At 56.9% G+C, this 13,870-nt stretch overlaps 3 protein-coding genes across 3 annotated transcripts; all 3 read left to right on the forward strand.

Annotated features, from left to right (window-relative positions):
* Positions 1–1,822: 1,822 nt before the first annotated feature.
* LMXM_36_0850 (conserved hypothetical protein) lies at positions 1,823–4,468 on the forward strand (the record flags this gene model as incomplete). The annotated part of the gene is made up of 1 exon (XM_003874381.1): positions 1,823–4,468. One exon carries the CDS (start codon positions 1,823–1,825, stop codon positions 4,466–4,468), a length of 2,646 nt encoding a protein of 881 aa, XP_003874430.1.
* A 2,052-nt stretch (positions 4,469–6,520) lies between these two features.
* LMXM_36_0860 (putative mitogen activated protein kinase) lies at positions 6,521–8,098 on the forward strand (the record flags this gene model as incomplete). The annotated part of the gene is made up of 1 exon (XM_003874382.1): positions 6,521–8,098. One exon carries the CDS (start codon positions 6,521–6,523, stop codon positions 8,096–8,098), a length of 1,578 nt encoding a protein of 525 aa, XP_003874431.1.
* A 3,203-nt stretch (positions 8,099–11,301) lies between these two features.
* Positions 11,302–13,870, forward strand: LMXM_36_0870 (putative DEAH-box RNA helicase; the record flags this gene model as incomplete). The annotated part of the gene is made up of 1 exon (XM_003874383.1): positions 11,302–13,870. A coding segment is annotated over one exon (2,569 nt), but the record flags the coding sequence as incomplete, so codon positions are not given.

A 13,870-nucleotide genomic window follows, 5' to 3' on the forward strand; every position in this document is an offset into this window, starting at 1 on the left:
ATTTTTTTTGTTTTCTTCGTCTCAGCGAAGGCGATGTCATACATGTTTTGCGCGCTAGCGTGGTTTTGCCGATGCTGGTGTTTGTGCGTGCGTGTGTGCGTGTTGCGTAAGAGATCTTCTGTGATGGCGACATGGGGTGGGTGGGTGAGTGGCTGAGGATTGTTCGTTTTCTTCTAACGCTGCCATCTTCTCTTCGAGCCGTTTTTTTTTTTAATTTGACTTTGTTGTTATCTTTTTTGTTGTTCTCCAGCTTACATGTGCATGTGTCTCTGTGCTTACTACACAGATGTGCTCCTCTTTCCCTTTCGTTTTCCTTCGCCTTGCACTTCACGTCACCATCAAAGCATGTTTCTTTATTCTTTATATGCCCGTATATCATGCGCGTCTTTTCCTTGTTGTATGTGTCTCATTGGCACTTTTTCTTTTTCTTTTGTGTGCGTGTCTGTCTGTGTGTCTGGCTGCCTCAATGCATCCCTCTCACTCTTGCCCCATTCGTTCTCGTTGTTCGTCTCTCGCCCCCCCCCCTCTGGTGACGAGGGAACACATCAGTTCGTGGTTCATCGTGGCCCAGTGCTTCACTCTATGTGGGAGGAAGCCAGGCAGCCATCCACCCCCTTCCCCTCTCCCCATCCCTGCCAATGCAGAGCCACTTCAGGCGGTGACCGGCATAACGGGCGCGGCTGTGAGGCGACTTGCGAGACGGTTGTGCGTAGAAGTCGAGGGCAGGGTGGCCGTGCACTCAGTTGACGGCGTCGGCGCATCGCACTGTGCCGCGTGTGTCTACGGCCGCTTCGCACCACGCGACGGGGGCCTGTGACGGGCCGGAATGGTGTTTGGCTCGTGTCGTATGGCATTGTGAACACACTGCCGCGACAAAGTGGTTTCTCCGCGACCTTCAGCGCGCGTCACTGGGTTGCGCCCTGTGCGATATGCTGTGTTGCAATGTGTAGTGCTCTGTTGTCTCCCACGGCGGTGGTGAGTTAGGAACTTATTCGTTTGCTCGTTTGCGAATGAGCAGGGGTGCTGGGAAGGCGAGCTGGCGCTTGTCGCCGGTTCCCCATTCTGACTTGGTGTGTGCTGCGCTCTTCTTTTATCTCTTCTTTTTTTCTTCTTTTTTTTCTTGTGTGTCCGTCTCGATGATTTTCAAGGAAGCAGTTGAAAGCGTTTTACATATGAACACGGTTCAGGAGGCCCGATCGGGCGCATGTGTCTAGGAGGCATGTACCCGCCTGCCTCCTCTTCAACTGCCAGGAAGAGGAGCAAGTACGCAGAAAAGGAGTGGGGGGAGGGTTAACGTGCGCCAAAGGCCACGCTATTCTCCCTCATACGCTCTGCGAGTTACCGCCGTCACCGCTGCAAGGCGAGAACGTCGTGCGAACGGCCCACATGAAAGCAGCGCGAGGGCAGGGGTTGTAGGTGACATGATAGGACTACAGCTTTTCGCGTCATCTACTCCATGCTTTGTGCCTTACTTCCCCTTGACTTCGCTCTTGTTCTTCTCACGCGTGGCCTTCTTCACCCCCAAGCCCCCCTCCCACACACACACACCTCACCACGCAGCTCACTCAACAACTTAGTACCGTCCATCTCACGCTCCGATTTTTCCTCTCCCTGCACTACCACGCCCACAGACAACTATTTCACGGCTGCTTTTCAGAGAGTGCGTGAAGCCGAAGGTGCCAAAGGTGTGAATGCGCGTCGCTGTTCGTTGAGCCGCCAACGACGGCGCACCTACTGGTGTGATTTCTCGACTTCCCGCCCTCCTCATTCTCCTGCCCCTTCCTTTATCGTCGTGTTGCTGGCTTACAGCTTTGAAGGAGCCATGTGGAGTGCAGGAGTGGACGTGGGCGGCAGGGAGGTACAGGTGCGTCTCCCCCCTGGGGTCTATCGCGCCGCGTATTCGGTACCTCCGACAGATACTGACGCTGGCACGAATTGCGCTTCAACTGCGGAGATGCCACCAAAAGATGTCACGAAGACCCTCTCTGACGCGCGGAGCCGCTTTCATCAACTTCGAGACCTGCGACGGGAGCTCAGTGGCCGCCCTCTGCCAAACACCGGCGGCTTGTCCGCAACAGCGGCACCGGCAGTGCACGCATCGTCTGCATTCCCCTCAACAGCACCGCCCACGACTACCCTAGCTCAGACCTCGCTTTCTGTCACATGTACGCCATCCGCTGCCTCCTTTGGCCTTCCACTCGACCGGCTCTCGGCGGATGATCCGGCCACGCGGTCTGTCTTGCGCACCGCCGCAGCGGAGCGTGCACTGCGTCTGCAACAGGCCGAAAACGATGAGTTGAAGCGAGCGATGCTGATGCAGCAACAGGAGACTGCCCAAATGCAGTGCTTGATCGATCGTCTCTCCTCCGAGCTCACCGAAATGCGGGAGACGGTGCTGCGGCAGACGGCCACCATGAAGTCGCTGGCGGCCGAAATGGAGCGCCGAGATGCGTATCACTTGATCAAAGAGAAGCGCAGCAGCCAAGCGGCGGCGTTGGCGGTGGCGACTGCAAACGCCTCGTCGGGCACCTTGTCTTCGCAATCCTCGTTAAGCCACCAGCACCGACTCGAGCAGCAGGTTGAGCAGCTCACGAAGGAGAAGGCAGAGTTGCAGCAGCAGGTGAGCCACGCTGGAAAGCTGAGGAGCACGCCGGCGATCGAGGTGATCGACAAGGACGATGATGCGATGGCAGAGGGAAGCGGGGCTAACAGGTGGATTTCATCTGCGCGCGTGGAGTTGCAGAGGTTGGTGCAGGCCCTCGGTGCCATACTCCGGGCTGGCGCTTCGCCTCTTGCGCACTTCGGCGCGGATTCTGAACCTGTTTACGAGTTGGAGCTGAGTTGCGTTACCCGACAGGCCCCTCTTCGCACACATCGCATCCCCGATGACGACGCGCCTGCACCAGGGAACGTAAACTCTGTCGTCTGTATCTGCGGCCCATACAATATGCGCGATGTCGTTCTGCGCGTTCAAACAGCGAGGGAGAATGCGGGTTCACTGCTGCGGCGCTCTCACAGGCTTGAGGAGGTGCCTGTGCAAAGTCAAAGGAGTTGCGTGTTGTACGCTATGCGAGATACGTGCAGTGTTGTGAGGATCTGCTTGTACGAAGGAGTTGCTAAGACTGAGGTCGACACAGGTGAATCTTGTAGCACTGAGTCACCCGCGCCTGCTGCCACAGCAACCGTTGCCGTGCAAACCTTGATCGCCACAGCCCTTGCCAGTAGCCGAGACCTAGAGACGATGCATGCCATCTACAACGTACACACGGTCCACCTTGCTGATGACAAGGGCACACTGCGCGACACCGTCACATTCCGGGTTCGAGTCACGGAGGTGCAGCACCGGCGTTACAGCGGGTACAGAGGGATCAACTGCAGCGACAACGATCTCGATGGCCGTCGACGTGCGTCACCGTTCCCGTCACCTGGAGCACTTGACCCCGGTGGTGTTAGAGTCCGCGAGAGAAGCGCGACGCCACTCAGCAGTGCTGATGCTGGCTCAGCGGAAGCTGAGAGCGTCACCAAAAGCTTGCATCGTGGGCAAAGTCGTGGGCCTATGCTCTCCCCCTCCCGCAACGACGAAGCCACGCCTATCAAAGGACAGCGCCTCTTTGCGCACTCGTCGTTGCCGTGCTCAACGACACCACCCGCCGCCACCGACGATGCCAACTCACGCGGCTCCCCAGTGGACGCGAACGGCATACTTGAGCAGGTGGAGCCGCAAACGAAGCCACTGCCAGCACTCCTGACTCCCTCGGAGGACTCCAAGAAGGCGGTGACTCGTGCAGCGGCACCTATCTCCGCTAGCGAGTCTAAGACCCGCGCAACGCTCGACGGAGCTAACGAGTCACAGATCACGGATGATTTGGCGTCTGCGGCGGCGAAGACTACGGCACTGCTGCCCTTGCATGACACACCAGTCCCCATGTCGCCACGCGTCGCCGTGTCGTCTGACCCTCCTTCGACGGTAGGGGTTCACCCCACTCCCAGTGCGCCCAGCCTGTCTTGGCCACCGCCACCGCCTATGGCCGTCGTGCCCACTCCACCGCCGTCGTCGATACCGACCGCGACGCCCCCTGCTGCCGCCGCCTGTGCGATGCGGATACGGATTAAAGAGGTGCGCTCTCTTCACGAGGACTGTGATGACGACGTGGTGGAGAACATGCTGGAGCACTGTTCTCTGCAGGTGGTCGTCCGCGTAGATGGCGAACCCGTTTTCACCGCGCCAACGCGACGAGACGCGTCGCATGCGGTGTGGAGTGCCGAGGAAGGCAGTTTCACCCACACGCTCTCGAGTGGGCAGGAGGTACACTTCGAGGTCCTTCATGGCGACAAGACGCGAGGCCGAGCAGTGCTGCCCGTTTCAGAGATCCTGAATGTCAGTGGCGAGAAAGATTTGACCTTGTTCTCCGTCAGCGGCGGTAGGCCTTGTGGACTGCTGACAATGGCCTTCGAAGGATCTGTGTAGGCAACTCACGTGACGTGTGCATACCACCACCCATACGTGCACATGCAACCGTTCGAGTTCATAGATTGCGCTTGCAAACGCGAAGAAGAGGGAGAGCGGCGTGCGTTGAGCGGGTTGGTGATGCTGCTGGATGCATTTTTTTTGTACTCTTCTTCGTACCTCCCTGCTTTGCACGTCCCTGTCCCCTCTTCCACGGTCTGTGTAAAGTTGCATCGCCGACGTTCTCGCTCCATATCTCGCCGTACATGGGCGCGGGCGTGCCTAGAGGTGCAGCAGGGAAGGAGGAGGGGCGTGCGATAGGTTTCATTGGCCAGAGTCGCCATAGAACTGCTTTTCGTGGCAGCATCGGGGCCTCGAATGAGACTACAACGCCATCACTGTCGTGATATCGAGAAGCCGACAAAGCAAATACAGACACACATCGATCGACGGATCGTAGCGCAACTCACCACCTCACGACACACTGCATGAGTGTATGTGTGTGTGTGCTCATGCACGGCGATACACTATCAGGCGCTTTTCGCCTTCTCCAGTCACCTGTTTCCCACGCGGTATCTGCAATGTGAGAGCAGGTTAGACCGAGCTACGGATTCACATAGCTGTGGCTTGCGGCATCGTCCCGCCCATTTAAGGGCCGCCTGTATCCTTTACAACATCTTCGCCCACATTTCTCCTCTTCGCTGTTTTTCATCATACTTGGTGCCGCCTGCCATGCACTTTGTGCCTCCCACCCGTCCCTGTGACGATTCAAAAGGAAGTGGGGAGCTCGTACGGTAGCACCCAGAATCCCGCGGTTCTGGCCGCCTTTCTTCCCCCGCAAAGAAGCGTTTCGTTTGGCTCCCTTGTTGCAGAGCGGGGAGAGTGGGAGCCCCGCCGGCGCCTTCTTCACTTCTCTTCCATTCGCTCGCTCCGTCTTGCGCTCTGTTTCTCATATCGCCCCTTTCACAGACCCGCTGCCTCTGCGTACCTGGCCAGTGGCAGTGTGCGTGTGTGTGTGCAGTCTTCGGCACTCGAACAAACGACTGTCACCAGGAGATCTCGCCATCCCGACGCGAGCCTTCGACCGTGCTTGTGGAGAACGTGGAAGACGTGTCATTATTGTTGGCTAACGCAAAAGGAAACTTAAAGCAGTCGTCGTTTGTGGTACGAAGTGCGTGTCCGTGACGCACTGACCGGCAGTCTCTGTCGCTCGTCCTCTGTTCCTCTGCTTCTACCTTCTTCCTTTGTGGGTGCCTGTGTGCTTGCGTGTGGGTGGAGCGCATCCGCGACGAGAGGATAGGGCGGCCACACAGTCTTAATCACTTCATTGCTGTGCTCTGCTTTTTCCGTTGGCGACGGCTCGGCCTACTAGCCATCCTTTTTCACTGCCTCACCAACGTCATTGCCTCTGGCGCGACCTTGTACGTCAAGTCTCGCCCCCCCCTCGTGGGTGAGCACGTGCGATCCTTTTTGTTGTTGTTTGGTGGGCTGCTTGGTTCCCTTGTTTTAGTACGTCTTCCTTGTGCAGGCGCATTGTGCCTCTTCCCTCTTCCGCTTTGTAGTGTTCTGTTTTTTTTTTTATCGGGGGGTCTCGATCTTTCTCCCCCGATTTAGCTCACCGCCTGTTGGTCCCGTTGTACGATTATTTGTGTGCCGTAAAGGTCGATTCCCCCCCCCCGTCTACAGCCGTTACACTGCGCACACACACACACACACACAGAGAAGTACGAGGACGGGCAAAGCCACAGCAACGGAGGTAGCCACACCTTTCGGCAACGTGAAGGCACAGAGAAATCACTGTGCAGCTCGCTCAGCTGCCTTCGTGTATTTTCCGGTATTGCCTCGCTATCCTTTGTATATGCGTCGCTCCTGCTCTGGTGTTTTTTTTATTCAGCGCTTCTGGCTCCTTTTTAATCGTGTGCTCTTACGTTCGTTCAGCATCAGCAGACGCCAAGTAGTCGTGCGTGTCGCACAGCTACCACATAGTTGGCGGGGGAGGCGACGTGGGGACGCCTTGCGCATGCGCTTTGTTTTTTTTTTTCAAAGCCTTGCGGTTTCCCAGTGTGACCAATAATGTCTCGACTGAAAATAAACCTTGACGCCATCGAGCGCGATGGTGCTAGCGCGACAGAGGGCTTCTGCGCCGACGGCGTCCGCATCGGCTCGCTTCTAGTGTCGTCTGAGGGAGTACGGGATAATCAGGGCAACTTGTGCGTGCTGTCTCTCAGTGACCTTGAGGTGGTTCCGGAAACGGAGGGCGGCTTCTTAGGCAAAGGCAGCAGCGGCTCTGTTCGCCGCGCGGTTCACCGGGGCAGCAATAAGGTGGTCGCCCTCAAGGAAATCAAAGTGACAGGGCAGACGCACATCAATGAAATTCGACGAGAGCTCGAGACGCTGCACGCTGGCGACTTCGCAACGCCGTACCTCGTCAGTTTTTACGGTGCGTTCGCACATGAGGGGTCCGTCTTCATCGCGATGGAAGCGATGGACGGCTCTCTGCACGAGCTATACAAACCCGTCCCACCACCTGTCTTGGCGTGCATCACGCGACTGATGCTGAAGGGGCTCACGTACCTGCATCGTAACCGCCATCTCATTCATCGCGATTTGAAGCCCAGCAACGTCCTCTACAACAGCCGCACCGGCGACATCAAGATATCCGACTTTGGTGTGAGCTCTAATCTGGAGTGCACCAAGGCAGATGCCCACAGCTTTGTTGGCACGGTCACGTACATGAGTCCTGAGCGGCTTCGAGGCGAGCACTACTCGTACGGAGCCGATATATGGTCTCTGGGGCTCGTTGTCGCAGAGCTGGCGGTGGGGGTGTGCCCGTATGCCGGTTTGCGCGGCGGCAGCAGCGAGGCGCGCTTCTGGGCACTGTTACAGCATCTCAACGGTGACGGTACGGCGCTAGAGCTACCGCCGGAGATGGATAGCGACCTGGCTGACTTCATAAGCGCGTGTGTCGTGAAATCCCCTGACAGGCGGCCCACGTGCACTGAGTTGCTCCGTCACCCGTTCATTGTGAGATACACAGGTGCGGCGCCAGAGGCGGAGGCGAAACCGTTCTCGACCACCACTCCCACTGTTCTTGCTCCTGGAGGACTCTCTTCGCTGCTGAATCGCGCCTCGCCTGCGGCAGGGTCAGCCTTGCCCCTTGCCAGCGAGGGGGGTACGCCCAAGGCTACTTCGCCATCTCCTGCGCCGGTGTCGCCGCTGACGCTTTCGTGTCCCCTTGAGCGGCACGACGGCGAAACGGATGCTGATATCGCAGACCGAACCGTCGTTGCGCGATGGATCCACGCTGTAATGAAACGGGCGGTGTTGCACAAAGCGAGAGGGCACGGGCGCGAAGAGCTGCACCAGGAGCCACTTGCTGCCGTGTCGGCGTCCGTGGCCACAGATTCGGGTGAGGGAGGCGGGGCGGCGGGCGTTTCTGCGGCTAGCTTAGACAATGGACAGGCCGCACAGCATAGGGAGTTCCGCGCCGAGAGGAATCTAGATGGGCACTCGGGTGATGGTGGCAGTGCCCCTGTGGAGGAAGATTGCACCGCTGGCGTACGCTCTCTCACGTGTGACGACCTGCGGTGGACCTCCACGGGTGAACCGTCTGTCAACCTCGATGATGAACTAAACAGGCTTCTCTTCTGAAACAGGTCCTTGCTCTTGTCAGCTTGGCGCGGTCTTGCTTCCTCATGTTTTTTTTTCCCGCTGCACTCGTGTCGTCAAACGTAAAAAAAAATAATGCAGCACAATGAGCCCAAACGAGCTGTCGAAGAATCGATGGGCACAAGGGGACTGTAGCTTGACGTTGGTTGAGCACTAAACGGAAACCGTATGCTCCGTCGCCTGCTCATCGTGACACATATTCGCCTACAGCGACGACCGCGCCATCACCGTAGGAGGGCCACAAGGCACTGCCAAAGGCGTTCGATCGTGCCTGAGAGGGTTCTGTGGGACACAAAAAAAATGAATCATGAGGGGCACACATCCACACCCTGTCCGGCATGCTCATCTGCACTGTGCGACAGGAGAGCTTGTCACTGGCCATCCTCCTCGTGATTGTCTTTTGTTTTCTAAAAAAAAGAGGATCATGATTGTTTGGTGGCCAATGTACCTTGGGCGTGCAATGTCGCCAAAAAAGAAACGCGCGACGGCGTGAGGGGTTATGCTTTTGGGGCTTTGTTGTGAGAAAGAATGGCGGTGTTGTTGTGCGTCACGCTCCTTATATTTATGCTTTCTTTGTGTGTTTCGCTGTTGAGGGAGGGGAGGGTGAGGGGAGGAATAGTTTTGTCCGCGACCTTTCGCTTCTGCAGCTCTCTCACGCTCTTTCCATCGCTCTATTTCGATCTCCGCCTCTTCATTTAATTTCGTTTCCTCGCTTCGATCCCGGCAAGCGGTATTGCTTCCGTCTCTTGCTCGACCGTCTCTCTGTCTTGTTCTCGCTGTTCAACTCATCAGGGACCCTCGACTGAAAAGTACAACAACGAAAACCTGAAAGGGTGATACCATGGCGCAAGACACAATCCGTCGTTCGAACGCGACCTTTTTTTTTATTCGTCGCGTTGTTTTCTGTGCTTTCTCTCTTTTTTTTCTTTCTCGTTGGACAGCCGTCGAGAAGAGGAAGGGGGACGAAGGTGACGGAAGGCAGCTCTGCTGTGATTTCTGTGTGTGTGCTTGTGTGTGTGATCTTCTTCGCTCTCCAGCTTACATTTTTTTATTGTGTCTTTCTTCCATGCTTTGACTTTTTTAAATATATATATATATTTGTTTCTGTGTGTATGCGTATGTATGTATGTGTGTCTGCACAGGCGGGTAGGACCTCTCCGCCTTTCTCGGACTGGCACTGTTTTTTTTCCTTTCCTTTTTTCTGTTGTTGCTTTTTTTTTGGATTTAGCGCGTAAGGAACATCTGCCGACCTTACCACTACCGTGCTTCCCTTCTCTTCCCCTTGTTCTCATCATTTGTGGCGGTCTCCCACTTTTTTGCGCTTCACTTTCATCATGCGCGGCACTCTTCTGCTGATGTGCCGCTGCCCCCCTCCCCTCTCCCCTCTTCCTCCCCCTCTGTTTTTGTGTTTTGGTATTTTTTTTCTTATTTGTCCCCGAAGCCTCTCAGCACCTTTTTGTATGTGTATGAGTGCTTATAGCCGACTTCGTTTGTGTCACTTCTAGCGAGGGATCGTATGGCGCGGTCGGTATGCATAATGATAGAAAATGGTTGTGAGCGCTGTTGTTGTTTGGACGCACCTCGCTCTGCATGTCTCTTATCCTTTACTGTTCCTTTACTGTCAACCCTTTTCTATCTTTCCGTTCTCTCTCTCAGCTTCTGTAGGTCGCTCTGCATGCTGGTCTGTCTTTCCACTTCGCCATGTTCCCCTCGGTTCTCTTGTGTGTGTGTATTGCGGTTGCTCATCTCCGGACCAGTTTTGCCACAGACACCTTTACTGCGCGAAGAAAAAAAGGAGAGACGGGCCTATCGAAAACCGTTTTATCTTCCATTATTAATACGCATCGTTGTTGTATCTAATTCCCGCGTGCGGCGTTTTATGTGTGGCTCTCTCCCTCCTCTCCTGTCCTCTCCTCAGCCTTTCCCGTGTGCGATTGTGCGCGTGTAATTTAGTTGTCCTTCGCTGTCGTTAGTCTGTTTTTTTTTCTTGTTAATGCTCTCCCTGTCTTACCTGTTCACCAGTACGTCTCGTGCCCTCTCAATCCTCTGACCACGTCGTCTTTTTATTTTTATTTTTGCTTGTGTATTTTCTGGGACTGCAGCGAGACACCTCTCAGCGCAGTTCACTGGATCGCTCTCTCACACCCGAGGCCCAGGCAAAAAATTTTCCTTTCATCAACCTGTCCATTCTTCTTCAAAACACTGGTCGAACGCCATTCTTGCCCCGGCCCGTCACAGGCCCCCGTCGCGTGGTGCGAAGCGGCCGTAGACACACGCGGCACAGTGCGATGCGCCGACGCCGTCAACTGAGTGCACGGTCACCCTGCCCTCGACTTCTACGCACAACCGTCTCGCAAGTCGCCTCACAGCCGCGCCCGTTATGCCGGTCACCGCCTGAAGTGGCTCTGCATTGGCAGGGATGGGGAGAGGGGAAGGGGGTGGATGGCTGCCTGGCTTCCTCCCACATGGAGTGAAGCACTGGGCCACGATGATGTCGGCCACCTCACCATAGTGCCAGGGTTCCGTGCGTACTCTTTGAGAGAATCCAGAAACCTGCAGCCGACCCCGTGCCGAAGGGACTTGAAGTTACGAGGAGTTGTGTGTTGACTTAGTGCGATTCGTATCGGTGATGTCACCAATCATTTCGTACGGGACGAGCAGAAGAGGAGACCATCATTTCTCTCCTTCATTTCTTCTCTACTCCACTTTTATCAGGTACCGTGTTGATCGCCGAATGACAGTCTCGAGGGGCCACTGCGTCGCTCATAACACCAGTTTGTTGGGCAGCACCGAAGAAGGTAATTGCGTTCGTTTGACGGTTCCGTTTTTTTTTTTCCGTTGTTGGTTCGCTGCACTCCTTTGTGCTGTCCTCGTTTGCTTTTGTTGTCTCTTGAGATCCAGCATTCCGGAAATCCGGATCACTGGCATACTCACACAGAAACACAGGCAATATGCAGAGAAACACTCAAGGTAGCATGGCAATCCCTCTGCCGTGTGCTTTACCGACTCCTGATTGTGCAGGGGTGCCCCTAATCTTCTCTGTAGTGTACCACTGCTCTCTTCTTCCTTCTCTGCACACACACACACACACACACACACACACACTCACGCTCGCGGTGAGCGCACCATCACGGGATACACGTCGGGTTCTCGCAGTCTCAACTCCTCCGCACCATTCGACACACATGGAAAAGGAGGCTTTGCGCAGGGCTCAGCAGGCATCGCGGGCGGCGTTCCTACGAAAGGAGGCGTCTCAACGTCAAAAGGCAGCCAACACCGTTGTTGAGCAAAAGCTGAGGGACATCGAGCAAGGCATCGTCCCGGCATCTGTGGTCGAGGCGGACTTTTTGCTGCACCGCTCAGCTGAGGTGAATACAGCGAGCGAGCTGTTTGACGTCGCGCGCCGGCGTCAGGCCCTCGCTGGCGAAGGCGAAGCCTTGGATCGATGGGGCGAGCTGGCCGCGGAGCTGCAGAGTCACCCGCACTCATCCACATCTCCCACCGAGACATTTAAGGTTGCAGAGGAGGCGTGCAACATCCGTGATGCTGGCGTGGTGTCTGCGCCGGCCTCGGCGGCGGTGGTGGACGCGACATCACGACCCCTCTCCTCTGCAGGGTATGTGGCTATGAGTGAGGCAGAGGTGGCGGAGCGAGTGGCAAAGCACGCCTATGTGCGGGAGAAGACGTTTACCGAGCTCCAGGAGGATCGTGCGGCTGCACTGCAAGGCCAAAAGGAGCGACTCCAGCAGCAGCGCAGAAGTCTGCCAATGTACCAGGCGCGAGAGGAGCTGGTGAAGCTCATTCGCGACAATCGCGTGGTGATCATTGTGGGTGAGACCGGATCGGGCAAGACGACGCAGCTGCTCCAGTATCTCTATGAGGAGGGTTTCCACCTGGGCCCGAAGGCGCGAGAGCGGCTGCTCACCACCCCGGCAGGGACTGCTGCTTCCTCGAAGGTGAAGGCTGAAGCTAATAGCGAAGGCGATCGTGCAATGGTGGACGAGGAGCAGGAAGAAGAACTCCGACTGATCTGCACGCAGCCTCGACGAATTGCTGCGATTAGCGTTGCAGAACGCGTCGCTCAGGAGGTCGGGTGCCCGTGCGGCAGCGTTGTGGGGTACAAGGTGCGTTTCGATGACAAGACGGGCCCCCTCACCCGCATCCTCTTCGTTACAGACGGCATGATGCTGAAGGAGTTCACAAACGACCCCGATCTGTCCTCGGTCGGGGCCATCATGGTCGACGAGGCCCACGAGCGTTCTCTGAGCACCGACATCCTGCTCGGCCTCCTGCGCGACGTCATTCGCCGCAACCCGAACCTCAAAGTCATCGTTGCCAGTGCCACCATCAACGCCGAAAAGTTCAGCGACTTCTTTGATAAGGCGCCGGTGTTCACCGTGAGCGGACGCACCTACCCAGTGGAGCTCTTCTACTCAGACGAGCCGGTGGCGGACTACGTGACGGAGTCGGCCCAGACGGTGCTGGGCCTGCACCTGTCCAAGCCTCTGCCCGGCGACGTTTTGGTATTCCTGCCGGGCCAAGACGCGATCGAGACGTGCGCGGAGACCCTTCAATCGTACGTGGCCGAGGCGAAGGGCCACCTGCGGCCGCTTCTCATTCTCCCGATTTACTCTTCAATGCCACCAAAGGAGCAGGCCCGCATCTACGAGCGCACGCCGCCCGGTACGCGCAAGGTGGTGATCGCGACAAACATTGCCGAAACGTCCATCACGATTGACGGTGCCGTGTACGTGGTGGACTGCGGACTGTGCAAGCAGGACTACTACAACCCGCAGGCGATGGTGGAGGAGCTGCGGGTGGTGCCGACGTCGCAGGCAAGTGCAACGCAGCGCGCGGGGCGAGCCGGGCGAACGCAGCCAGGTGAATGCTATCGCCTCTTCACAGCCTACACCTTCCACAACGAGCTGCCGCCAGAGACGATACCGGAGATTTTGCGGTGCTCGATGAGTGCCGTGGTTCTACAGCTCAAGGCGCTCGGCATTCACAACCTTCTCCAGTTCGACTTTCTTGATGCGCCGTCGACGGCATCGCTGGAGCGAGCGTTAGACCACCTTTTCCTGCTCGGGGCAATGAAGGCGGATGGCCGGCTGACTGTCACGGGGCGGCGCATGGCTGAGTTCCCGCTGGAGCCGTCTCTAAGCAAGTGCCTGATTCGGGCGTGCGCGCTCGGCTGCGGGCGACACATGGCCATGGCAGCCGCCATGATCACGCTGGACTCCATCTTCGTTAACACCCGCGATGCCAAGGAACGGCAGCACATCAAGAGCGCCAGAGAGCATCTTTTTGGCTTTGGTAACGGCGATGTGACGGGCTACATCCGGCTCATGGAGGAGTGGCTGCGCGCGGGCCCGCGTGCTGGCGAGTTTTGCCGCTCCAACTGCATCAACGCGCGCTCGATGCTACGCGCACGGGATGTACTGGACCAGATTTTGAAGACGTTCGACCGCATCGGCCTTGATGTGGAGCGTGTGCCTTCCAAGAGCCGCAACGACGGAAAGTACCTCGACGACGAAGACGATGCGCTTGAGAAGGCGCTGAGCGCAGCCGCGAATCAGATCGACGTGGAGGCCGTTACTAGGGCGCTTCTGTCTGGGTTCTTCTTCAACGTGGCGAAACTAGAGGCGGACAAGTGGTCGTACTTGGTCGTCCGACCGATGGACACCAGCGTGCCAACTGGGGCGAAGAGGCTGGAGAGCGCGGGCGCAGCAGAAACCTCCGTTGCCGAGATCCACC

The sequence above is a fragment of the Leishmania mexicana genome, chromosome 20 (genome assembly GCF_000234665.1).
Source record: "Leishmania mexicana MHOM/GT/2001/U1103 complete genome, chromosome 20".
Classification (NCBI taxonomy): domain Eukaryota; phylum Euglenozoa; class Kinetoplastea; order Trypanosomatida; family Trypanosomatidae; genus Leishmania; species Leishmania mexicana.